The 27501-nt window shown below is 55.1% G+C and overlaps 1 protein-coding gene across 4 annotated transcripts in view; it reads right to left on the bottom strand.

The window, feature by feature from the left end:
• The window catches only part of DCTN1 (dynactin subunit 1), a 50878-nt gene that overhangs the window by 8905 nt on the left and 14472 nt on the right, over positions 1–27501 (bottom strand). For 2 of the 4 annotated variants that reach the window (XM_062493914.1, XM_062493917.1), the window contains exons 3-14: positions 27261–27339; positions 24875–24906; positions 10213–10416; positions 8592–8789; positions 7700–7904; positions 7320–7398; positions 6623–6782; positions 5835–5939; positions 5493–5684; positions 4785–4901; positions 3699–3851; positions 764–924 (exon numbers count right to left, since the gene is read on the bottom strand). In XM_062493914.1, the coding sequence (XP_062349898.1) occupies positions 764–924; positions 3699–3851; positions 4785–4901; positions 5493–5684; positions 5835–5939; positions 6623–6782; positions 7320–7398; positions 7700–7904; positions 8592–8789; positions 10213–10416; positions 24875–24906; positions 27261–27339 (1685 nt within the window). Of the gene's footprint in view, positions 1–763; positions 925–3698; positions 3852–4784; positions 4902–5492; positions 5685–5834; positions 5940–6622; positions 6783–7319; positions 7399–7699; positions 7905–8591; positions 8790–10212; positions 10417–12969; positions 12991–16991; positions 17014–23025; positions 23052–24874; positions 24907–27260; positions 27340–27501 lie in introns of all 4 variants that reach the window. The other 2 variants (XM_062493916.1, XM_062493915.1) reach the window with 2 other exon arrangements.

Genomic DNA, 27501 nt, shown 5'->3' on the forward strand with positions numbered 1-27501 from the left:
TGGGAAGGACACACAGAGGTCACGGAGAAGGGGATCCTGCTGTTTTACTGTAGCCTGGCTCCCAAAATTCCTTCATGTGTCATCTCTTGGGAGGGACACACAGAGGTCATGGAGAAGGGGATCCTCAGAAGGGAATAAAGGGATCCCACTGCTTTTTATCTAGCCTGGGTCCCAAAACTCCTTCCCATGTCACTCCTTGGGAAGGTCACAGAGAGGTCATGGAGAAAGGGATCCCACAGCTTTTTGTGAGCCCGCTCCCAAGATCCCCTGTGACCTCTTGGAGGACACTGAGAGGTCATGGAAAAGGGATCACAGAACTTTACTTTTCCTAGCCCGGCTCCCAAAATCCCCTGTGACCTCTTGGGAGACACTGAGAGGTCATGGAAAAGGGATCACAGAACTTTATTTTTCCTAGCCCGGCTCCCAAGATCCCCTGTGACCTCTTGGGAGGACACTGAGAGGTCATGGAAAAGGGATCACAGAACTTTACTTTTCCTAGTCCGGCTCCCAAAATCCCCTGTGACCTCTTGGGAGGACACTGAGAGGTCATGGAAAAGGGATCCCAAAGCTTTTTTTTTTCTAGCCTAGCTCCCCAAATCCCTTCCCATGTCATCCCTTGGGAAAGACACACAAGGAGGGTCACAGAGAAACGCCCGCGTGGCAAGGCAATAAAAACCGATCCCAGCGCCTTTTCCCAGCCCGGCTCCCCAAATCCCAGGAACTGCGGCAGCAGAGGGAGGGGAGGGGTGGGTCGGGCACTCACTGCTCGTATTTGTGGAGCGTGGCCTGGAGCAGGCTCAGGGAATAGACGAGGCCAGCGGCGAAGCTGAGCTGCTCGCCCGGCGCTCCCCGCAGCCCCGCCCGCTCCGCGCAGCTCTCGCTCAGCTCGAACCTCTCGTGCGCCTGTTTGCTGATCAGCTCGGCCTGGGGGAGACAGGGAAATTCCTCAGCGCACCCCAGATCTCCCTGCTCTGTCCTTCTGACGGCCGCTGCACCCCGCAAAAGTGACCCGTGCTTGTAAAGTGACCACGGGCAGCAGGGCCGAGCGCTCGCACCGCTGAGCCACGGCTGCTTCCTCCCCTTCCCTTGCCCCCGATCTCTTTGGAATCATGGAATCATGGAATCATGGAATCATGGAGCTGTTCAGGTGTCACCACCCTGGCTGCTTCCTCCCCTTCCATTGTCCCTGATCTCTTTGGAATCATGGAATCATGGAGCTGTTCAGGTGTCACCACCCTGGCTGCTTCCTCCCCTTCCCTTGTCCCTGATCTCTTTGGAATCATGGAATCATGGAGCTGTTCAGGTGTCACCACCCTGGCTGCTTCCTCCCCTTCCCTTGTCCCTGATCTCTTTGGAATCATGGAATCATGGAATCATGGAGCTGTTCAGGTGTCACCACCCTGGCTGCTTCCTCCCCTTCCCTTGTCCCTGATCTCTTTGGAATCATGGAATCATGGAGCTGTTCAGGTGTCACCACCCTGGCTGCTTCCTCCCCTTCCCTTGTCCCTGATCTCTTTGGAATCATGGAATCATGGAATCATGGAGCTGTTCAGGTGTCACCACCCTGGCTGCTTCCTCCCCTTCCCTTGTCCCTGATCTCTTTGGAATCATGGAATCATGGAGCTGTTCAGGTGTCACCACCCTGGCTGCTTCCTCCCCTTCCCTTGCCCCCGATCTCTTTGGAATCATGGAATCATGGAATCATGGAGCTGTTCAGGTGTCACCACCCTGGCTGCTTCCTCCCCTTCCCTTGTCCCTGATCTCTTTGGAATCATGGAATCATGGAATCATGGAGCTGTTCAGGTGTCACCACCCCTGGCTGCTTCCTCCCCTTCCCTTGTCCCTGATCTCTTTGGAATCATGGAATCATGGAGCTGTTCAGGTGTCACCACCCCTGGCTGATTCCTCCCCTTCCCTTGTCCCCGATCTCTTTGGAATCATGGAATCATGGAATCATGGAATCATGGAATCATGGAATCATGGAATCATGGAGCTGTTCAGGTGTCACCACCCTGGCTGCTTCCTCCCCTTCCCTTGTCCCTGATCTCTTTGGAATCATGGAATCATGGAGCTGTTCAGGTGTCACCACCCTGGCTGCTTCCTCCCCTTCCCTTGTCCCTGATCTCTTTGGAATCATGGAATCATGGAGCTGTTCAGGTGTCACCACCCCTGGCTGATTCCTCCCCTTCCCTTGTCCCCGATCTCTTTGGAATCATGGAATCATGGAATCATGGAATCATGGAATCATGGAATCATGGAATCATGGAGCTGTTCAGGTGTCACCACCCTGGCTGCTTCCTCCCCTTCCCTTGTCCCTGATCTCTTTGGAATCATGGAATCATGGAGCTGTTCAGGTGTCACCACCCTGGCTGCTTCCTCCCCTTCCCTTGTCCCTGATCTCTTTGGAATCATGGAATCATGGAGCTGTTCAGGTGTCACCACCCTGGCTGCTTCCTCCCCTTCCCTTGTCCCTGATCTCTTTGGAATCATGGAATCATGGAGCTGTTCAGGTGTCACCACCCCTGGCTGCTTCCTCCCCCTCCCTTGTCCCTGATCACTCTAAAATTATGGAATCATGGAATTGTTCAATTATTTAGGTGCCACCATCCCTGGCTGCTTCTTCCCTTCCCCCAGATTATTTTATAATTATGGAATTATTCAATTATTTAGGTGCCACCATCCCCAGATGCTTCTCCCAGATTATTTTATAATTATGGAATTATGGAATTATTTAGGTGTCACAACCCCTGGCTGACATATTGAGGTGAATTTTCAGGTGAATTTTGGCCAGTTTTGGAGATAATTTTGGGATAATATTGAGTCGTATTTGCTGAATTTTGGCCGTTTTTGGGGATAATTTTGGGATAATTTTCAGTTGTATTTGCTGAATTTTGAGCTGAATTTTGGCCGTTTTTTGGGGATAATTTTGGGATCATTTTGAGTCATATTTGCTGAATTTTGGCCATTTTTTGGGATAATTTTGGGATAATTTTCAGTTGTATTTGCTGAATTTTGAGCTGAATTTTGGCCGTTTTTTGAAGATAATTTTGGGATCATTTTGAGTCGTATTAGCTGAATCTTGGCCGTTTTCGGGGATAATTTTGGGATAATTTTCAGTTGTATTTGCTGAATTTTGAGCTGAATTTTGGCCGTTTTTTGGGGATAATTTTGGGATAATTTTGAGTCATATTTGCTGAATTTTGGCCATTTTTTGGGATAATTCTGGGATAATTTTCAGTTGTATTTGCTGAATTTTGAGCTGAATTTTGGCCGTTTTTTGAAGATAATTTTGGGATAATTTTGAGTCGTATTTGCTGAATTTTGGCCATTTTTTGGAGATAATTTTGGGATAATTTTGAGTCGTATTTGCTGAATTTTGGCTGTTTTCGGGGATAATTTTGAGTTGCATTTGCTGCATTTTGAGCTGAATTTTGGCCATTTTTTGAAGATAATTTTGGGATCATTTTGAGTCATATTTGCTGAATCTTGGCCGTTTTCGTGGATAATTTTGGGATAATTTTCAGTTGTATTTGCTGAATTTTGAGCTGAATTTTGGCCGTTATTTGAAGATAATTTTGGGATCATTTTGAGTCGTATTTGCTGAATCTTGGCCGTTTTCGGGGATAATTTTGAGGTGAATTCGGACGAATTTTTGTGATGATTTTTGGGATCATTTGCCAGCCCTGGTTCTGCCCCACCTTGCAGATGAGGCGTGGGATGAGCAGGAGCACCAGCACGCAGTCGTGGTCGCCGCCGTGCCGCAGGAAGCTGTCGGGCATGAAGGAGGTGAGGAGGGACACGTGGCGATTGGCCTGCTGCACTTCCATCTGCCTCAGCTCCATCTCAATGGCCTGCAGGGACACACCAAGTTACCCAGAGCCTCCCCAGATCAAGAGAATAAATAAATTAAGAGATTACATGTGGTGGTGGAAAGCTTTTTTTTTTTTTTTTTTTGGCCTCAGTAATAGGAGGAAAAGTGGTCTAAAGTTTTACTCTTCTTCCCCCCCCCTCCCCCCAGTATAATTTCTCATAATAAAATTTCTCTTGATATCGTTTTAAATTAAACTTATTTCAACTTCCTGACAATCCTATCTCACAGCAAAAAAAAAAAAAAAAAAAAATGCAGATTAACAAACCAAACCCACTACATCCATGGAATCCAGTTTCTCAGAGAATTCCTCAATGCCTGTCTGGGATCTCCCAGCCCATCCAGTGCCACCCCCTGCCATGGGTAGGGACACCTTCCATTGTCCCAGGGTGCTCCAGCCTGGCCTTGGGACACTTCCAGGGGTGGGGTAAACCAGATTTTCTCTGGAAAATCAATTCCAGGGCCTCACCATCCTCACAGGGAAGAATTTCTTCCCAATATCCCATCTAACCCTGCCCTCTGGCAGCAGGAAGCCATTCTCCCTTGTCCTGGAGCTCCATCCCTTGTCCCCAGTCCTCCCTCCAGCTCTCCTGGAGCTCCTTTAGGCTCTGGAAGGGGCTCTGAGCTCTCCCCAGAGCCTTCCCTTCTCCAGGTGAACATTCCCAGCTCTCCCAGCCTTGCTCCAGAGCAGAAGGACTCCAAAATCATGGAATGGTTTGGGTAGGAAGGAAATTAAGGCCCATATCATTCCACCCCTGCCATGGGCAGGGACATCTCCCACAATCCCAGGTTGCTCTAAGCCCTGTCCAGCCTGGTTTGGGACACTTCCAGGAATCCAGGCACAGCCATAACTCTGGGAATAGCCCGTCCTAGGGAGAGAATGGATAAGCCCATCCAGGTTTCCTGCTGGCCCTACCTTGGCGTGGGCTTTTGTCTCTGCAAATTTGATCTTGAAGTCGAACATCTCAGGGGGCGGCTGCTGCTGCTTCTCTGCAGACGCTTCCTGCTGGCTCATCAGCTCCCGGTTCACATCCTGGACACAGGGACATGGGACACAGGGACATGGAGATCATGGGCATCAGGGACCCCACACCCTCAGCAAGCCCCTCCACAAAACTCCCAGCGTCTCCTCCTTGGTGCAACACCCAGTGAAGGTGGAGGGGAGGGAGGGGCACCAAGAGTGTTCCAGTCCAGGGGTATCCACAGGCTCGTTTCCCAGTTCCCTTTCCTGCCAGGAGACCTGAGCCCAGGGCTGGGATAGCCCCGACAGGGAAGAAGTTTTCCCCAGTATCCCATCTAAATCTTCCACTTTTCCAGTGGAAAGCAATTCCCCGTGTTCTGTCTCTCCAGTCCTTGTCCCAGGTCCTTCTCCAGCTCTCCTGGAGCCCCTTTAAGGCACTGGGAGTGACTCTGGGCTCTCCTTCCCTGCCTTCCCACCCTGTCCCTGTAGGAGAAGACACTGGGAGGTTCCCCGTGGAAGCTCCATGAGGAACCCACCCAGCCCCAAGCCGTGTCCTGCCATGTTGCCCAGCTCCACAGGATGTTCCCAGGGGATGCTCCCTCTGGCTCTCCTGGCCATCAGGTGATCTCTAGGAGGAGCTGGACGTGTCCCAAGGGGTCGCACCTGCAGGTGAGCCGTGAGTTCCCGGTATTTTTTGATGGTCTGCTGGTAGTCAGCCACGGTTTCCTGGGCGGCCTCCACGCGTTTCTCGGCCTCGCGCACGCGAGCCGTGGCCATGTCCAGCTGCTCCCGCAGCTCCAGCTCCGTCTCCCGGGCGTTCTCCTGCAGCTCGTCGTTCATCTCGTTCATGGCTTCCTGCCAGGGAGGTGGCACCGCGGGGACAAAGTCACGCGGCGTGGTGAAGCGTCCCAGCGCGCCGGAGAGCTTCCCCCAGGGAGCTCCATCGTTCCAGCCTCCCGTCCCGACCCCCTGGAGCAGCTGTTTTCCCAGAAAATTCTGCCTTACCAGGTCCCCGACGGTCTCGCGCAGCTCCCGGACCTTCTCCTCCAGATCCAGGTTTCTCTCTGTCAGAGTCTCCACCATCTCCTCAGCACCCAGCGCTGCGTCCACCTGCCAGGACACACATCCCAATCCATCCCTGTGCCAGGACACACATCCCAACCCATCCCTGTGTGCCAGGACACACATCCCAGTCCATCCCTGTGTGACAGGACACACATCCCAGTCCATCCCTGTGGGACAGGACACACATCCCAATCCATCCCTGTGGGACAGGACACACATCCCAACCCATCCCTGTGTGCCAGGACACACATCCCAGTCCATCCATGCTCCAGAACACACAACCCAGTCCATCCCAGCACGTGGTGGCACACACAGTTTTAGTGGAGAAATGGGCATTTTGGGGGCTCTGCTGGGACATCACCTCTGCCAAGAGCCCACCTGAGCCACTGCAGGTGTGACCCAGCCTGGAAGGATTGCAGGGAACAGGGATCCTTCCTGGGGGTTTCCCAAGGAAGGATCATCATCATCCCTGCAGAAAAGTGAAGTGGGTGTGCATGGAACATTGTCCATGCCCTGTGCTCAGGAGTCACTCCACATCCAGGCAGAGCTCAGCACAGCCCTGCTGCTGGAACAGAGTTTGGAATTATGGAATATGGGACCAGGAGTGTTGGTCCTTGCAGTGGGATCACTGCACGTGCCTCTCCAGGAGTCTCAATGCCCCAAGTGTCCCCAAACTGTCCTGAATGTCCACGAATGGTCCCAAAAATCCCATCCCACCTGTCCCTCACCTGCTCCTTGAGCTCATCCACTGTCTTCTCTGCCTGCTTCACCTCCTCCTGCAGCTTCTCCCGCTGCTGCCGCAGCGACTCCAGCTCCGTGTTCTTCTTCTCCATCTGCTTCTGGAGCTTCACGTGCTCCTGCTTCTCTGAGGCAGACAAGTCCCGCATCCTGGGACAGCCACAGGTCCTGTCAGGGCCAGCCCAGGAGCCCCTGGTCCCTCCCAAGAGCCCCTTCCCACTCCAGCCAGGATAAAGGAGCTCATCCATCCCCATCAGCCCCTCCCTGGTGGGGACATAAACAACGTTCCCAAAATCCAGCTCATTTACAGCAAGGGATGGGTCCCACTTGAATTTCTAGGCTGTGGATTCCCAAATAAAAAGCCCCAAGCGCTGGAAGGTGGGATCATCCAGGGAAAGGTAGATCCCAGGGCTGGGAAGGGTCTGGAGAACCATGCTGGGATACTGACACCACATCCATAGGGAATGAGGCATGGGAATGGACTGGAGTGGCTCATTTTGTCCCCATGCCCTGTGACAAGGGACTCTCCCTTCCCTGTGGATGCTTTAAGAGCTTGGCAAAGATCCCAGACCCATCAGCAGGAATGACATGTGCTGCTCCAGAGAAGGATTGGGATCGGTACTGTCAGACTTAGGGAGCAAAAAGAGGCCTGGGAAGGAATTTTGGGAAGCAGAGCTAGGCTCTAACCTGACAAGAGCCTCCTTGAGCCTGGCATTCTGCTCCTCCAGCTGTTTGACCTGGTAGCTGGATGCTGCTCCGTCAGAGCCTGTGGAATAAGGGAAGAATCAGAATCCCAGAATCCCAAACTGCTTTGGGTGGGAAGGCACCTTAAATCCCACCCATCCCCACACCCTGCCACGGGCAGGGACACCTTCCACTATCCCAGGGTGCTCCAATCCCCATCCAACCCAGTTTTGGACACTTCAAGGATGGAGCAGCCAAAGCTTCTCTGGAAAAATTCATTCCGGGGCTTCAATTCTTCACAGAGAAGAATTCCTTCCCAATATCCCACCTAACCCCACCCCCATTCCCCATTCTCCAAGCCTGAAGTCCCTCTCCCTTCCCACCTTTCTCCTCGATCTCATGTTTGAGGATCTCCAGGTCCATGGTGAGGTATTCCACCTTCTCCTTGAGGGAATCCACCTCCTGCTGCAGGGACTCTGCCCGCTCCTCAGCCATCTCCTTGTCCAGCGTGGCCATCTCGATGGCATCGGCCGTGTCTGCCATCTCCTCCATGTACCTTTCCTTGGCTTCCAGGGCATCCTTGGCTTCCTGTGGACAAGCACAGAAGGTGAAGGGGTCTCTCCAGCTCTGGAGACACCCCACGGCAGCCCTTGGGAAATTATTGGCTCTCCCAAATCCAATGGACACTGGTTTATCTGGGATGGGAGGAGACAATCCAGAGCTCCAGGGTGTCCCACTCCCCTTTTCCCTGCTCCACACTCTGCAGGAAAACCTTCTGCAGCTGAGGACAAAGGTAAGGAGACAGGGAATACTGGAGCAGACAGATAAATCCCTAGGGAAAGAAACCAGGGATCCACCGTGGAAAAGTAGGGCAGGTAGAAGGAAACACTCCTTGGCTGCTTGGATGGAGTCCTGGGAGCTGCAGGCACAGGTGGGGGGGGAAAGGGAAGCACCTGGAACTCCTGGAAAAAGAGAGAGAGAGGGAAGAAGGAAGCACCTGGAGAGATAGAGAGAAGAGGGAAACATCTGGAGAGAGAAGGAAGAGGGAAGCACCTGGAAAGAGAGGGAATAAGGAATTCCAAGTCCAACCTTGGCTAGGCCTGATTGCCAATACACCAGATGTTGATTCAGAGCAGAGGAAAAGACCTCGAGTTGCACCAGGAGAGGTTTAGTTGGATATCGGGAAATTTCCTACCAGAAAGGTTTGTCAGGGCTGGAATTCCTCCTGGAGTCAGCCCTCCAGGCACTGCCCCATTCCCAGGGACACTCACTCACCTTCTTGGCCTCCTTCAGGCGCTTCTGGAGTTCAGCCTGCTGCTCCTGCATTTTGCTCTTCCATTCCTGCACCTGCTCCAGCTGGATCTTGTACTTCTCCAGCTCCTTGAGCTTTGCCTTGTCCTCATTCCGCTTGATTTTCAGAGTCTCCAGCTTCTCCTCAAGGTCCCTGACCTGAGCACGGAGATTCTCCTCCTCCTACAACACCGAGCCAAGAATTAGGGAAGGAGCAGGGACATCCTTCAGACAGAGCTCTGGGGATGTTTCTGGAAGCCCACGGAACCTGGCCTGACTTTTGTCATCAATATCGGGGCAGTTTGAGAAGAGAGGGACTTGGGACAAGGGCCTGGAGTGCCAGGGCAAGGGGGAATGGCTTCCCACTGCAGAGAGCAGGATTAGATGGGATACTGAGAAGGAATTCTGAGCTGTGAGGGTGGAGAAGCTCTGGTACAGGTTGCCCAGAGAATCTGTGGCTGCCTCATCCCACTGCAGCATCCACATCATTCCCAGGTGATCTTCCCCCAGAGAAAACTGATCCAGGTCCTTTTCCAGCAGCTCAGCTCCCAGGGCAGGGAAAGGCTGATGCCAGCATTCCTGAAGGAAGGGCTGCAGGGACAAAGGGATGTGACCTCCCTCCCTGGCAGCAGCCACAGGGGCTAAAGCTTCAAATCCCAAAGACGGGTGACAGCAAGGAACAGGTCTTGGAAAAATCCAGACCCTCCCACGGATCCCTCTGCTGCTTTCCCAGCCTGGGCATTCTGACGTCCCCAAAAAAGCCATTTCTGCACTCAGATACAGAAACCAGTTACCAGAGAGCCCTGGGAATGGGGACACGGGTGGGGACATCCCCTATTCCCACCCTGAGGTGCCTTCTCCAGCTCTCCCTTCCACACACAATCCCGAAGCCTTGTCCTCTCCTGCTACTCCCTCCCTGGCCTTATGCCCCAAATCTCTCCCAAGCTCTAATTAACTCATTAATCAAAGCAGCACGGAAGTGATGAAAAAGTATTTTAAAGACCAAAACGGGAATAACTCTGTAATGATTAAAAATCCCTGAATTTGGGAAATACTGGATCTTTCCAGGTGGGTTTTGCATCCCAAGGTGGGGGGGGATGGATGGGCAGTGAATCCGTGCTGGTCCCTTCACCCCAATTCTCCCAAGTTTGGGAAGCCCTGAACCTCTCCAAGGGATCTTTGCATCCCAAGGCAGGAGAGCCCCCAGTGAATCCCTGCTGGTCCCTCCACCCCAGTTCTCCCAGCACCAGTGGGCATTGCCAACTGGACCCGCTGGATTTAACAGGATAAAGCTCTAACTCAGAGCCTCAACTCTGCCAACCTGTTCTGATGCCACACACAGGGATTTGGGAAAGGATGGAGGTGCACTGGGAATTCCCTTTGGAAGTGGCATCCCAGCTGTGCTGCCTCTGCCTCTGTCCTGGCCAGCTCCAACCTGTCCGAATGCTCCTCCCACAGTCCAGTGACCCTCCCTTCCTCCCCCTCCTCCTCCTCCTCCTCCTTCTCCCAGTGCTGGGGGGGGCAGTTTTCCCTCCTGCCCTCGGAGGAGCACGGGCAGAGCCCAGCGCTCACCTGGGCATCGCTCGGGGTGGGGGGCACAGCTCACCTGGGCACCGCTCACCTTGGTGGGCGAGGGGACCGGGGGTGCCCCCGGGGAGCCGAGGGAGGGCGTGGGGATGACAGGAGCCACCAGTGGGGTCTGGGCAGGTGTGCCAGGCTCGCTGCTGCTCATCTCCCCGCCGGACGCCGAGGCTGAGCCCGAGGGCCCGGCCGTGCCGCCGGACGCCGATGATGTGGGGGTCCGGGTGGGCTGCAAGACACCAGCACACGTCAGGGGGAGTCAGGGGAGGGACATCCCAAGGGAGGGTGATCCCACAGCCTCCCACCGTGACACCTCTGGTGAATCCCAGATTCTCATTTCCAGCAGGGGAAACCTGGAGTGTTGGTGACGGTGGGGACTCCCTGACTTGTGTCACTGTCAGACTCAGGAATTCTGCTCTGGAGGAGCTGGGCTCGGAGAGAATTCATGGATAATCCATTGAGGAAGGACTCCACACGTTTCTTAGAGAAGCTGTGGCTGCCCCAAATCCCTGGAAGTGTCCAAGGCCAGGTTGGATGGGGCTTGGAGCACCCTGGGATAGTGGAAGGTGTCCCTGCCCGTGGCAGGGGGTGGCACTGGACAATTTCCAAGGATCCTCCCCACCCAAACCATTCCAGGATTCAAGGTCCCAGCTCCAGCAATACCTCAGAGCCCAACAAGATGAGAATACAGTTTTAGGAGAGCAACAGGAAAATCAACAAGGAGTGAGATCCCAGTGCTGCTTCATTAGCACTTATGAGGCTGTCAATTAATCACTGTCTGAACCCAGGCAATGGGAAAAGAGGTGAGGGAAGCACCAGGTGCCCCCCAGGCTCCCACTGGTCTTCTCATGGACCCTATTTCTGAACCACTCACCTCTGACTGTGTAAATTAAATTTCCCAGAAATAAAATTCCAGGATTTTTGATGCCACGAGGGTTCACCAGGTGCATGGTTTCACCCTTGGGCACAGCAGGGAAGGAGAAACATTCACCTTCTGCCCTTATTTTCCCCAAAATGGAGGCAAATCTAAGTTAACTCGACTGCAGCAAGTCCAGCACTCCTTGGACAGGCCCAGCCTGCCCTCCTGGGATGATCCCAGTTCTCCCAGGCACAGAAAACAGGGAAATTTCTGGGTGGCACCGAGTCCCGTGTGCCTTTTTCCAGCTACAACTCAAAACGAAGATGTTTGTTGTTCCTGGTGCTTTTGGGGCCCCAGATCCCTCACAGAGAACAGAGGTAGATGGGATATTTGGAAGGAATTCCAGCCTGTGAGGGTGGGGATGCCCTGGCACAGGTTGCCCAGAATGTCCAAGGCCAGCTTGGATGGGGATTGGAGCAACTGGGGATAGTGGGAGGTGCTCCTGGATGGAGATGGATGGGCTTTAGGTTCCCTTCCAGCCCAACCCATTCCATGATTCCAGGATCCCAACTCCAGCTCCCTGCCCAGCACAGGTATGAGGCCAAAGGAGCAGGAGGTCCCACAAGACATCCCTGCTGAGACAATCCACAAGAACCATTCAAACCCAGGGAATGGGATGGGATCCCAGAGAGCCCTGGGGCTGATGGACTCAACCCCTGCCTGAAGTGAGGTGCTGGAAGCATCCGGTGAGGACAGAGCACTCTCTTCAGCACCCTGGCACAGGAGAGTTTTCCATTTCCAAACTCAATCTTCACGGATTTCTCTCCCACATTTCCTCCCTTCAAGCCACAAGTCCCTCCCCAAGATGAATCCTGCTGGCTAGAGCAGCCCCTGAGGGCCAGCTGGGACCACACAGCCCTGCCTGACACCTCAGGCTGTCTCAGATCCCACTGAGAAACACCCGGCACAAGCTGGGACACTCAGGGAGCAGCAACCCTTGACTGTGCAGGGACCCCCTGGCACAGCCACATGGGCACTGCCACATGGATTTCACGCTGTTCCATGGCCACCCCATCCTGGAGAGGGTCCCCAAGGATCTGAACCTTCTCCAGAGGAGTCCATCATCCTCATGAGCTCCTCTGGGCTCTGCACAATGAGGTGGAAGGACAATGGGAATGCCCGGTAGGGTTGGTATCAAATGAATCGTGTTTGTGGTGGGATTGGCACCCAATGGATCATGTTTGAGTGGGACTGGCAATGAATGGATTGTTTTTGAATGGGGCTGGCACCCAACAAGTTGTGTTTGAAGAGGGTTGGTACCCAATGGATCATGTTTGAGATGGTGTCCACAAGAATGGCCATGTCTGAGTGGGGTTGGCACCCAATGGATTATTTTGGGTGGGGTTGGCACCCAATGGATCATGTTTGAGTGGGGTTGGCACCCAATAAATCATTTTGGGTGGGGTTGGCACCCAGTGGATCATGTTTGAGTGGGGTTGGCACCCAATAAATCATTTTGGGTGGGGTTGGCACCCAGTGGATCATGTTTGAGTGGGGTTGGCACCCAATAAATCATTTTGGGTGGGGTTGGCACCCAATGGATCATGTTTGAGTGGGATTTGGAACCAATGGATCATGTCTGAGTGGGGTTGGCACCCAACAGGTCATGTTTGGGTGGGGTTGGTACCTAATGCCCCACGTTTGAGATGGTGCTGGCACCCAAGAGGTTGTGTTTGAGTGGGGTAGCTACTCAGTGGGCTGTGTTTGAGTGGTCTTGGCACCCAATGGATCCTGTCTGTGGTGCTGTTGGTGATCCAGGCTTGTGAGGGGGTTGACACCCAACGCTTTGAGTGGCACCGGCACCCACAGGGCCGTCGGTGCCCGGTGCCCCCCGCGCTCGGTGCCCCCACCGTGGCTGCTCACCTTGGGTCGGCGGGCGGTGCTCTGGAGGACAGCGGGAGCGGAAGCAGAGAGGACAGACAGTCACACAGGGACAGAGGAGCAGAGAACAGCCGGCGGTGGCCGGAGCGGCAGAGCAGGGAAAGGAGACAAAAGACAGCACGGCATCATTAGTGTGCTCGGCCTCGTTAGTGCGCCCAGTGGAACCGGGTGTGTGCGGCGTCGTTAGCGTGGGGGCTCGTTAAACCGCTCCAAGGGCTGCTCTGGGTGGGATCCACGGACACAGCTGTCATGGGACCCACAGGCACAGCTTTCATAGGATCCCCTGGCACAGCTCCTATGGCACAGCTCCCATGGGATCCCCTGGCACAGCTCCCATGGGATCCCCTGGCACACGGGACCACGGGAGCAGAGCCCAGAGCCAGCACAGCTCTTGGTCACCCCCAAGCCCCATCCCCATCCCTCCAGCCTAGTGTGGGGACAGAAGGCACATCCTGAACCCCCCCATCCTGACCCTATGGATACCCCAGGGCAGATCCACTTTGTACTTCCAAGGAATTTTGGTCTTTAGAGTCAAAGCCTGGTTCAGGTTCACTGGGCATTCCAGGCTCCATGGGCAGGGGGGGTTTGATCTCCCACACCTTTCCCAGAGACTCCCGGAGCAAGATGTGGAAAGAATTTAATCTTAAACATGAGTTTTCTCCTCTCCTCATCCCTCTGGGTTTTCCAAAGGACCCAGAGCACCCTGGACCAGCTGCCCTAGAGCCCCCCAGGCTCTGTTTTGTTAAACCAAAAATTCCAGGGACACCAGGGAGCTGATCCCACACTCCCAACTTTTCCTTTCATGGCTGGAATTAAATAATCCATGATTTTGGGGCAGGACCCTCCCACACCCCTGCATGCACATGCAGCAGCTCCCAGAAGCTCAGGGAGGGGAAGCCATGGGGCCCAGCCCAGAACAGAGATAAATATCAAATTATTTAGTATTTTTCCCCTTAAAAACAATCCCTGATGGAAGGAAAAGGAGTGACCAGGCTGGTCCTGGGGGACAGTGGGTGGGCAGAAGCCCCTGGTGTGGGCATTGGGAACATCTGTCCAGCTGCAGCCTTGGAGCACTTCCACACTCTCCCTCATTTCTGATTCCATGACCTAATCCCAGCTGGGAAAAAGCAGAAACAGAACAGATGGATAATGGCACTGCCACATAATCCCATGTCCAGGATGGGGACATGAGGCACATGGAGCCCACGAGGGACCAGCAGCTCCAGCTGACATCCAACACGGCCGTGTTCCCTCCTGAGGCCTCAGGAAACCTCGGAGCTCTATTTCCCTGTTTTCAATATAAACCTGGATGTGTTTGCACTTCCAAACTTCCCATCACCTCTGGCATTGCTTCAGCTAAATCCTGCTCTGCTCACTTGCAGCCTTTTCCCAAAGGCTGCATTCCATGTCAATCCCGAGGGAAGACTTTCCCATCTTCCACAGTATCTCCTGCATGACCAATATATCAGGACAATGGAATGACAGCAGCAAAAATTCCAGATGCTCAGGTGAAATCCTCAGGATGCCCTTCAGGAGCTCTCCAGCATCTTCCCAAAGTCCAACTAAGCAACATGGAACAGCAACAAAAACCTGGGAAACACCTGGAAAATGCCTTCTTCAGGAATTCCACAGGTGGAGATGTGTCCACTCCCTGCCACACACATGGGGGGACTCAGGAGTGGGGCAGGGCTGGGGGGTCCCACACTGACCACCGAGTCCTTGGACATGGGGAAATGTCACCTGAGACTGTCCTGGAGGACACCAAATCCTTCCCTGGGGGACACTGAGCCTTTTCCTGGACGAGGGAGACACTGATCCATGTCCCAGGAGACACCAAGCCTTGTCCTGGGGGACACCAAGCCCTGAATTGGGGGACACTGAGCCTTGTCCTGGCCATGGGGTGGGAGACACCAACTCAAACCACACCAAACCCTAAAAACAGGGAGAAGCCTTCTGGTAACCATCCCTAATGCCACGTGGAATGACAGGGAATAATCCTGCTTTGTGCATCCTTTGGAGTCCTGGTCCCCTCCATATGCAGACCACTGAAAGTTGAGTCCCAAGACCCCCTGGGATCCATGGCAAAGGGATGCTCTGGGACGCTCCAGCTGCTTTTTCCATCAGGAATGGGGGATGGCTGGGCTCCCCTCCATGTTGGCACCTCCCTCTTCATCCATCTGTCTCCTGCTGGTCATCCCTGGGGTCTGGAGAAGCTGGTGACCAGGATAGGACATGGATTTTCCTGTGTCCAGCATCGTGCCAGCACTGGGATCAGAGGCTCCAGCCCCACCTGGACCCTCCTGGATCTGGGATGCTGCAACCCCCCCTGCTGGGGATGGGTGTTCCACTGGAGGTTCTGGGCTCTGCTGTGTAATGCTGCTGCATCAATATTTAATGGAATTACAAAACCTCTGCTCCCAGGGGAGCACAGGGGGCTCCGAACCGGCGCACTCCAAGATGGACTCAGCTTCTGGCAGCAGGAACTCTGGAAAAATCCTCCTGGATACCAAGAACTGACTGTGGTGGGGTCGGCATTGCCTGCTGAACGTGGGGTCCCACAAGTCCCTCCTGATTTGGTTCTGCTCCAGGTGTGGGAATCCTGATCCAGCCAGGGGCAGCGACTGTTGGATGCATGAGCAGGAATGTGTGAATGTCACCTTCCAGCAGGCAGGACAGGGGAGGTGTCACTGGAGCTTTCTCCTGGATTCAGTTTTAAGGCTTCAAGTCTGAACTTCACGGACTGTGGCTGATGCTGTGGAGGATTCCCAGAGTTTCCAAGAGGATTCCGATTGGCAGCGGCTCCTGAGTGGGATAGGAGGTGATGCCCAGGCACTGACCCACTGCTGGTCCATGCTGATGCCATTTCACTCAATTCCTGGGAATTGCTTGGAGGCACCTCCCCTCTGCTGGAGCTGAGTCTCAACCCCGGGAAGCAGGATGAGCCCCTCAGGGTGTGGTTCCCTGGGATACTGCTGGGAATTCTGCATTTTAAAATACCAGCACTACCTAGCAGGTGCCCGGCCTCACAGGTGTGATTCCATGGGCAAGGAGAGGAGCAACGGGAAAAGCAGGATGGAATCCAGGCATGGGGCTGAGCACCAGCAGCCCCCACTCCCTGCTCCAATGGGACAGAGGGAAAGCAGCATCCGTGAAACTTTCCACGGGGAAGAAGATTAACAGGGACACGTGACGAGGAGCGTCGGTGTCCGAGCTCGGGGAGGTGCTGGTGTAAATCAGGAGTGTTTACTGCCAGGTACCAGCCCAGCTCGGGTCCATTCCCTGCCGTCAGCCAGAAATTCCCAGGATTTCTCTTTAAGATGAGCAGTGACATCGTGGTTACACTAAAAATAAACATATAGGCCAGTGCCCGCGCTGTCACCTGCGGAAATGGCAGCCTGGCAGGGACCCGGGTACCGCCGGCCTCTGGGAATGCCAAAGGCCAAACCCAACAGGAAAACCGGGATTATGGACACGCAGCGTCCCCAGGGTGGGCACCAGTGGCACTGGAAGCAGGGATGGCACCAGCAGCAGGAACAGCACTGACACTCTCAGGCTGTGGAGACAGCACCAGCCATGGGGACAGGGACAGCAGCAGGGATGGCACTGGCATCCCTGGAGCGGGGATGGTACCAGCAGCAGGGACAGGGACAGCAGCGGGGACAGCACTGACACTCCCAGGCAGAGGGGATGGCATCGGCAGCGGGGACAGAGATGGCATCAGCATCCCCCAGAGCAGGGATGGCACCGGCAGCGGGGACAGGGCCCCGGCAGAGCCGCAGAGCCGCTGCATTGGCCGGGTGACACGGACAGGGGACTCCGAGAGCTTCGGAAGGCAAAGCCAGCCATGAACCGATGCTCACCCACCGCCCCCCTCCTCCCCGAGCCCGTCACGCTCCCAGTTACAGCCCGGCAGCATCAACACGGGAAAAACGGGGGGAAAAAAGAGCGAGGAGGCGCCTGGGAAGCGGGGATGCGATGCCGGGGGATGCGGGCGCGGACCGTACCTTGCGTGTGGCCGGGGCCTGCCTCATCGTCGCGCAGGGACGGCCGGAGCGAGAGGAGACGGAGCAGCGGGTCAGTCAGCACGGCCGGACACGGCAAATGGCCGCGGCCGCCGCCAGCCGCTCGCCAGGTCCTGCCCGGAGGCTCGGCGGAGGTTTAGGGGGGTCCAGGGCAGCCCCCCCCGGCCGCGGCCGCTCGTCCCCGCTCCGCCGGTGGCTCCAACCACCGCCCCGGCGGCTCATGACATCACCGCGGAGGGGCCGCACCGCCGGGCGCTGCACCGAGCCGGGCGGTGTGCGGATGAGGATGGGGATGAGGATGGTGCGGATGTGATGCTGAGCTCGGGGAGGGGATGAGGGGGGGAGGGGGGGTCTCAGCGGCTCTGAGCCCCCCGGCACAGCCCCCCCGGGTGAGATCCCGATGCTCCCCGGTGCAGGCGGCTCCGTGGATGCGCTCGGCATCCCCGCGGTGCCCGCAGCCAAACCCGCCCCGCGCCGGCGGCTGCGAGCGCCGGGCAAATCCCCCGGGAGCGGATAGACGGACGGAGCGGAGCCCGGATGGACAGATGGACGGCGCCGAGCCCGGAGGGGTGGACAGATGGACAGAGGGACCATCTTGCCGCGCTGCCATCACCCAGCGCCAGCTCCGCACCTCCGGCCGTCACGGGCGGATTGCCGGGAGCTCAGGGCAGCCCTGCACGGCTGAGGGTGCGGAGAGAACCCCCCGGACCTTGGAGAGCTCCTGCCCCAAAATCCCTGCCCTAAAAATGTCCCTGTGGAGCGCGCTGGGCACTCAGGGTGGTGTCCAGCACGTCCTGAGCCTCGCTGTCCTGCCAGGACCATTCCCGCAATTCCTGCCCAGGCATTCCCGTTGTCCCTGCACCAGAACTCTGCTGGGGACCCACAGGATGTCACCAAGCACCATCTCCAAACTTTCCAGAAATCTGTGTCCTGCCCCATGGAGTGCTGGAGACCAGGACAGCAGCTCCCTTTACATGCAGGAATCTTAAATCCCATATATTACATTTTATATTATGTAACATGAACACAGACCCATTCCAGCTGCGTTATTTTCCAATATTCCCACACTGTGAGGGGACAGGAGCTCAGGGTGCCCTGGGCTCACCCAGCCCTCCACACACAGAGGGAATTTTACCTCCAGTATTTCCAACCCCTCAGCACAATCCTGCCAATCTCCCAGTAAAAGCCTTTAAAGGCCTCTTTTTCCCAAGGGTTGACATTCCCTGGAAGCAGTCCCCCCACCAAGGTTGTCACGCTGGGGATATCCTGTGTCCAACTCATCTCTGCTGGGATCTGATTCTTGAAAAATCCCAGGATCAGGGAATCCAGAAGCTGTGGGGGAAGTGTCCAATGCTGGGCTAGATGGAGTTTGGAACAACCTGGGATAGTGGGAAGTGCCCTTACCCAGTGCAAGGGATGGAACTGGATGGGCTTTAAGGTCCCTTCCAACCCAAATCATTGCATAATTCTGGAGCTCTCTGCTCTGGAGTCAGGATTGCTGGGAATGTTCACCTGGAGAAAGGAAAATTCCAGGGAATCCTCAGAGTCCCTGAAGGGGCTCCATGAGAGCTGGAGAGGGACTGGAGACAGGACACAGGGAATGGCTTCCACTGGGAAAGGGGACACTGGGCTGGGATCTTGGGAAGGAATTCCTGCCTGGGGGGGTGGGGAGGGGCTGGGCTGGAATTCCCAGATTTGCTGTGGCTGCCCCTGGATGCCTGGCAGTGTCCAGGGCCAGGCTGGACATTGGTGCTTGGATCCACCTGGGATAGTGGGAGGAGTCCATGGATGGGCTTTAAGATTTCTTCTAACCCAACCCATTTCATGATCCACTCTCCCAAAGCTCTCTCTGCCTGCTGGCAGGCACTGGGGGCAGGGGAGCACTCCCAAGGGACATTTTTGGGAACTGGAATTCCATCTCCTAAGGAAAAAGCTCCGAGCTCCTGAGCACCACAATCCCCTTCAGGAGCCAGAGCTGACACAGACCCAGCTTTTGGCACCATCCAAATCCATTCCAATGCTCCAACAGAATCTCCCACCCATTCCCACCAGCCCTCACCCAAACCACTGGGAAAAGGAACCCCTCAAGAAGCATTTCCAGATGAAATCATCTCCCATATCCGTGGCTTTAAGCCCCTGAATGATCCGAGTGCTGTGTCCATCTCTGGAGGAGCCACGTGCAGGCTCATAGGGATTTAAGTTTAAGATAATTATGAGTATTAGAGCTGCTCTAATGAACCAGCTCCTCTCCTCTCACACAGCTCCACTCCCTAAATCCAGAATATATCAACTCTTCCCACACAAAGATCCAATAAATGCAGCAGCAGAGAGAAAATGCAATTTAACCCCGGGAAAATGGTGTTGAATGCTTTGGGCTGTCCCTGAAACTCCTCAGGGATGGGTAAGAGAAGTTTATTTTATCCTAAATCCATGAGAAGGAGCTTGTGGCACCACCACAGATGGCAGAATTCCTGGCTTTTGGAGGGACAGGAGAGGAGATGCCAGGGTTAACTCCAGCTCTTTTTCATGGAGTCATCCCTTTGCAGCACCAGATGCTGCTCAGCTCCTGGCCCCAGAAGGTCACATCAAAATAATCACCACAGACTCCCTTGGGGACACAAAAAGCTGCTACAGGGATGTCACCTGGCCCAAGGGACAGCAGTGCCTGGAAAATCACCTCTGGGTTCATCCAGGCCCTGCCATGGGACACGGTTTGGGCAGCTGGGATGAGGTTGGGTTTTGGAACTGATCGGATTATCCGTTCCTTTAAAGGATTAACGGGGCTTGGGGTGGCTGGCCCCTCTGCATTCAACAGACCAGCTGGGACCTGCTCCAGGCTGGAACGGGCCATCTGCTCCAGCATGGAGACTGGGATAACACCGGGACACTGACCTGGGCACTCCTGCATGGAGACCGGGATAACACCGGGATAACACCGGGATAACAACCCAGACACTGACCTGGGCACTCCTGCATGGAGACTGGGATAACACCGGGATAATATCGGGATAACAACCCAGACACTGACCTGGGCACTCCTGCATGGAGACTGGGATAACACCGGGATAACATCGGGATAACAACCCAGACACTGACCTGGGCACTCCTGCATGGAGACTGGGATAACACCGGGATAACACTGGGATAACAACCCAGACACTGACCTGGGCACTCCTGCATGGAGACCGGGATAACACCGGGATAACAACCCAGACACTGACCTGGGCACTCCTGCATGGAGACCGGGATAACACCGGGATAACACCGGGATAACAACCCAGACACTGACCTGGGCACTCCTGCATGGAGACCGGGATAACACCGGGATAAGAACCCAGACACTGATCAGGCCACTCCTGCACGGAGACCGGGATAACACCAGGAGAACACCGGGATAACAACCGGGACACTGACCCAGCCACTGACTGGGCACCCTGGGATGGGATCAGAGCAGGTGCCCAGCAGAGAGGGAGGTCCAGCCTCAGGATACACCACGGGAATCCAGCCCTGGCGCATGGAATGCCGCTGGGAGGATGAAAGGAGCAGGGATGTCACTGGAGTGGGACAAACCTGATCCATCTGAAGGACAATCCCAGGGATCAAACCGGCTGTAGCTGCAGGGGACAGGTGACTTGAGGTGGTAGGACAGGATTTAACAGCAGGGTCACAGCACCAGCACGTGCCACCTGTGGATGTGGCATTTGGGGACACGGCCTTAGCAGTGCCAGGGGAACAGTTGGACTCAGTGGTCTCAGAGGGCTTTTCCAAGCTAAATATTCCACAATTCCATGATCCCAGAGTGGTTTGGACCCCAGCATCCCACCCTGACACCCCCGAGCAAGGCAGAGCTTTTGCTGGAACCTTTCCCTGCATCCCTGACAGCCCCCTGCTCCCACCACAGCCCTGCCACCTCCCTGTGTCCCTGGGAGGTGACATCTGTGACCCAGTGCCACCTGGGTCTAGAGACCCAGACCAGAGACTGCCCTGTCACCACCACAGACACATTGTCATGTGGATGAAGACAACACAACCTGTTTCATTCAAAAAACGACCTGGGAAAGACACTTTTCCTGCTCTTTAACCAGATTATGGGATCCTCCCCAGCCAGCCTGGCCCAGGAGAGATGCCAGCACCTCCTGAGGACAGTCTGGACCTCTTGCTCCAAGAACAAGGACACCCTAACACAGTGTCACAGACAAGGGACAGGACCCCCAGTGTCCTGTGGCCCCCACTCCAAGCCCTGGGAACAGTCACAATGGCCACACCACTCCCAAACCCAAGGAAAACAGGCAAGGATCACAGCAGGGGGGGAAAAGGCCCATCTGGCAGCAGTTCTGGACACGATTAAAGTCTATATTTGACACACAGGAGCTGCTGTAATCTCCAGAAGGAAGATTTACCCACTAATTACTCTCATTATCCAGGCTCCCTCCACCCTCATTGGCACATCCATGTGTGGGGCAGGAACTGCCCAAGCGCAGGGGGGGCTCTCGGGATCATTAATGGCTGAAAAGGTTAAATTGTGATGGGACAGCAGGGCCTGACACGGGTCTGTCCCTCAGTGGGGACATTCCTGTGTGAGGCGTGCCTGTGCAGCCAGGACAAGGGTCAGGACAGTGACAGATCCAGATCCCCAGGACAGTGACAGTCACAAATCTGTGATCCCCAGGGCAGTGATGGTCACACCCTGTGATTGCCAGGACAGTGACAGTCACAGATCCCTGATCCTCAGGGCAGTGACAGTCACAGCCCATGATTGCCAGGACAGTGATGGTCACACCCTGTGATTGCCAGGACAGTGACAGTCACAAATCCATGACCCTCAGGACAGTGACAATCACAGCCCCAGGTCCCCAGGGCACTGACAGATCCGTGATCCTCAGGACAGTGACAGTCACAGCCCCCGTGATCCTAATCCCAGCCACAGCTCTGAGCAGACAGCAGGGACACAGTGGGGACACAGAGCCGCTGCAAACCCACCAGAACAAGGACAGGGAAGGAAGAACCCAACATTCCAAACAGGAATTTCATCCTAGCAGAGCCCCTTGGAGCCAGCAGGACCAAGATGAGAGAACCACACAGACCCTGAAGCCTCAGGGACATGCAGAGACCTGGATTTGGGAGGACACAAGGAGGGGACACTTGGGGGCAAATGCTCCTCTCCTCTGGACTTCCCATGGACAAACAGAGCTCTTCGGACCATTTTTTCACCCAAAAATCGACACAGAAGTGGCTGGAAAGCAAATCTGAACCAAAATGTGAACAGGTACCAACCTCCCTCCCTTCTCCCACACCTCCAGTGCCCACCTTGGCTTTTCTCTTAAGAAAAATTCCCAAGGGGAAAAAAAATTTCCCCAAATTCCCTGCAGGGAATGATGATTTGGTGTCCCTGTCTGTGGCAGGGGCATGAATGAGATGGGCTTTAGTGTCCATCCCAACCCAAACCATTCCAGGATTATTTACCAAGACTTTTGGAGTTTCAGCTCATCCTTGCACGAAAGATTTTTTGGCTTCAATAATTGTCACAAACCAGGTGAGTTTGAGTGTCCCCAAGAGGAGCCAGAGCCCAGGGACAGGACACTGAGAAGGTGCCACTTGTCCCCGAGTCACCAGAGGGTTTAGGGTTTATAAAAATATCTGTGAGGGAACGGCCTCAGGTTGTGCCAGGGGAAATTCAGGTTGAATAGTGGGAAAATTCCTTCATGGAAAGAGTTGGAAAGTATTGGAAGAGGCTGCCCAGAGCAGGGGGACAATCCCCATTCCCGGGGGAATTTCCCAGCCCTGCAGATGTGACACTTGGGGACGCTGTAGAGAACTCGCTGGCCTCAGAGGCTTTTCCCACCCAAACATTCCATGATCCCACGTTGATGTGAGACCACCCGCAGCCATGTCCCCTCCCTGGCCGGGAGCACATGCAGGGACAGCCATGCAGCACTGGGATGGAGCGGGATGGGGACAGTGAGGATGATGATGATGATGGCCCCGGCATGCGGCCCCACGTGGGGAAGGGACAAACAGCACCTTTTTGGGCTTCGCTCCGCGCTGCGTGAGGAGGGAACAGAAGGAATGTTAGACAGACCTGGAGGCTCTCTTAGGAACACCCCCTCCAGGCTGCAGGAAAGGCAGGAGGGGGAATATAATCAGGGAAATTAAAGTAGATTAAAGAGAAAACAGCCCTGGAGTCACCTCCTTGCTCTGGATTCACCTCCTGCCCCTCCCAGCACCGAGAAATTGGGGAGTCAGGACATGTCCAAATGGGAACAGATCATTTCATGGTGCAAAGATAGGTTAAAGGGATTGGGGGGGGCCAGGATCTCCCCAGATGCAGGAGGATGTGAGGACAAGGGGGAATGGTTTCCCACTGCCAGGGGGCAGGGAGAGATGTGATACTGGGAAAGAATTCCTCCCTGTGAGGGTGGGGAGGGGCTGGGATGGAATTCCCAGAGAAGCTCTGGCTGTCCCTGGATCCCTGTAAGTGTCCAAGGCCAGATTGGATGGGGCTTGGAGCCACCTGGGATAGTGCAAAATGTCCCTGGATGGGCTTTAAGGTCCCTCCCACACCAAACCATTCCAGGATTCCGTGACAAACCAGCAGGAATGCCCCGGAACTCAGCTGCACATGGAGCAGCATCTCCTGCCCTGACCCCTTCTCCACATCAGCAGCACCAAAAAATGCCAAGAACAATCCCCATTCCCTGATTTCAAGAACACTGAGGTTTCCTAAATATTCTCTTTGTCTTCTAATGAATTCCAGGGTGGAATTAAACCGCGGGATCAGGCAGGGAGCACATGGAGCACAGGCTCCAGCAGTGCCGGGGGGGATGGATCACACCCCACACAGTAGGAAAAGCCAAACACCTTCCCAAATCCCTCTAACACACGGCAGGGAATCCATTTCCATCCTCCCCTCTGGCTGGAGCTCATGTTCCCTGGGATATGAGCCCAGTGAATCCTCAAATGCTGCTCCATCCCAGCATCCAGCTCCACAGCGGGGTGGGGAGCAGAATTCCCACTCCTGGGAATTATCTGGAATGGCAGTGCAGGAGGCTGGGCCCCAATGTGCCCCAACCCAGTCCTGCAGGTGCCACATGCACACAAGCCCCCTGTCCCCACCATTTCCTTTCCCACACCCCAGTTGGGCCAGATCATCCCCATGGAAAATCCAGTTTCTCCCCCAAAACACACGAACCCACCCTCTGTGTCCCCAGGATGAGCCAGTTCCATCCCTGGCCCCCAGGAGTGGTGACCTGAGCAGTGCTGGGGGAACAGCTGGACATGATGGTCTCAGACAGTTTTTCCAGCCTCGGGATTCCATGATTCCTCACTACCCCACACCCGTATGGCCAATCCCAAGGACAGCAACCCACTCCAGATTCCCATTTTTTAGGAAATATCCCTCACATTTGGGTACAACACGTCCCTGACCATGTCCCAGGAGCCACTGGAGCTCCTGGATGAAGACACTCAGAGGGGAGGGTCCTTAGAGCTGCCCCTGGATCCCTGGAAGTGTCCAAGGCCCGCTGGACAGGGCTTGGAGCAACCTGGGATAGTGGAAGGTGGAAAACCGAAGGGCTCTGAGGTCCTTTCCAGGATTCCATGGGGGTCAGGGTTTGAAGGAAGCAGCCAGGGAATGCTGCTGAACTCAGATCAAAATGTGTGACACAGGATTTGTGCTGGATAATCCCTTAGGAAATGACTGATTCCTGGCCCGTGGCCAAAAATGACATTTTTTACACCTCGTTTCCCATGGGTTTTGGGAGAAATTCACTTTTCCATGGGCATTTTATTCCATGGAAGTGTGCCTGTGTGCTCTTCCCGAAGGGATGAAAACCTGTCAGAGGTGACAAAGTGCCGGGGTCACTCACCAGTTTGCTGGCCTTGGTGGCATCAAGGGAATCTGTGGAGAGAGCAGAAACAGAGCCATGAGCCTGAGGGACACCCCTGTCCCCATTCTAGTGTCCCTGCAGCCAGAGGACACCCAGCAGGGGGACAGGAGAATTTTGGGAAGTGAGAGTGAAGCAGAGTCAGGATCCGGCAGGAAATGGCGGCACAGCGGGGTGTGGGTTTGGGGGAACAGGGAATTCCTTCTGGGAGCTGCTGCCTGAGGAAGGCAAACACTTGGATACACCTCAGAACTGGGGCAGTTCCACTGCTGTCTTTGGCTGAATCCCTGGATTTCATGGATTTCTGAGGTCCTGGGACAGGCTGCTCAGGGAGTGGCAGTCACCATGGCTGAAGGGGTTGAAACCCATGTGTGGGTGAAACCCGTGTGGCACCTGGGGACACAGAATCACGGAATGGTTTGGGTGGGAAGGGACCTTAAATCCCATCAACCCCACCTTGTGCCATGGGCAGGGACACCTTCCACTGTCCCAGGTCGCTCCAGGGACACTTCCAAGGATCCAGGGGCAGCCACAGCTGCTCTGAGCAACCTGTGCCATGGCCTCCTCACCTTCACAGGGAGGAATTCCTTCCCAATATCCTATCCCAATCTCCCCTTCTCCAGTGGGAAGCTATTCCCTGTGTCCTGTCCATCCCTGGCAGATGTGTCTGGATTCCCACCCTTGCCCAGGTCTCCGGTGTCACCAGCAGCTCCCCCTAGGTGTCCTCTCCTGTGCTGGATCCGTGGCACAGCCATCCCTGCACCCTCCACTGCAGCGCTGCTGCAGCAGCTGCTGTTTCCATGGAAACCCTTGGCAGGCAGCCACATCCCAGCCCTGCATCCCTGACAGCATCATCCCACACCCCACCTGCAGCCCGGGCTCTTCCTGCTCCTCCTTGGTCGGTCTGTCCCAACCCAGAAGGGGTTGGAGCTCCAGGAGCAGCTGAGGGAGCTGGGAAAGGAGCTCAGCCTGGAGAAAAGGAGGCTCAGGGGGGAATTTCTGACTCTCCAAAAGTCCCTGAATTCCTGGAGCCAGGTGGGAGTTGGGATCTGGTCACAGGGAACAGGGACAGGAAGAGAGGGAACAGCCTCAAGCTGTGCCAGATTGGAGATTGGGAAAATTCCTTCTTGGAAAGGACTGTCCAGCCCTGGCAGGGGTGGAGTCCCCATCCCTGGAGGGATTTACCAGCCCTGTGGATGTGGCACTTGGGGACATGGACACTGGTGGCCTGGGCAGTGCTGGGGAATTCGGGGGTATCCAAGGGCTTTTCCAGTCTAAATTATTCCATGACTATTCCACGATTCTACACCGACTTCAGCATCCAAAGCAGAGAGCAGGGAAGGGTCCATTCCATTTTTCCCAACGAATTTTACCTCCTACTTCCTGGGACAGGAGAAATCCCACCCACAAGCAACACCCACCTCCCCCAGCCCACCCCGACCCGTTAATCCCGATCCCACAAACGCTTCCCACGCGGAGCTCCCGGCTTGGCACACGGAGCCGCCGGAGCAGCCAAGGTAGGAAGCTGGCAGAGCCTCTTCCGGCAGCTCCCGGGATCTCACAGAGCCTGGGGGAAACATTCCCGACAAAGCAGAGCTCAGAGGGAGGGAGGGAAGCCTGTCTGGGCCCACAGCCAGGGATGGCGGGGCTGAGGGATGTGGGAAACGGGGAAGGAATGCTCAGAGGAGAGTGGGAAGGGAATGGGGTACAGCAAGGGGCTGGAGACAGGGATGCTCCAATTCCACAGGGATGTTACAATTCCACAGGCTCAGAGTGGTGCAGTGGGTCTGCATGCCCATCATAGCCCATGATCTCCCCCTTCCTTATAGGAAGGATTTCCAACCTTTCCAGGAAGGATTTCCAACCCTTCCAAGAGAGATTTCCTCCTTCTCTCTAGGAATCATTTCCCATCTCACCTGGGAAGGACTTCCCACCTCTGCAGGAGGGATTCCCAACCTTTCCAGGAAGGATTTCCAACCCTTCCAAGAGAGATTTCCTCCTTCTCTCTGGGAATCATTTCCCATCTCACCTGGGAAGGACTTCCCACCTCTGCAGGAGGGATTCCCAACCTTTCCAGGAAGGATTTCCAACCCTTCCAAGAGAGATTTCCTCCTTCTCTCTGGGAATCATTTCCCATCTCACCTGGGAAGGACTTCCCACCTCTGCAGGAGGGATTCCCAACCTTTCCAGGAAGGATTCCCAACCCTTCCAAGAGAAATTTCCCATTTCTTCCAGAAAGATTCCCACCTCTGCAGGAAGGATTCCCACCCCTCCAGGAGAGACTCCCCATCCCCTTCAGGAATAATTTCCCATCCCCTCCATTAGGTATTTCCACCTCTCTGGGGAAGATTTCCCAGCTGGGTCATACCTCTCTTCGGGACCTTCATGGCAGCAGATTCTGGGGTTTCTGGGGATGTTGTGTCCGCTCCATCCTCAAACACCTGGATCTGGAAAAAACACAACAACCATCCTTGCCCAAAATTCCCAAACAGGGAGAACCTGGGAACACATCCCTCTGGGAGCGGGTGCAGCAGAGCAGATTCCATGGTTTTGGCACAGATTTTTAATTTCATCATTCTGGCTTGGCCATCAACTTTCCTGAAAACAGG

Source organism: Cinclus cinclus, chromosome 5 (genome assembly GCF_963662255.1).
Source record: "Cinclus cinclus chromosome 5, bCinCin1.1, whole genome shotgun sequence".
Taxonomy (NCBI): Eukaryota; Metazoa; Chordata; class Aves; order Passeriformes; family Cinclidae; genus Cinclus; species Cinclus cinclus.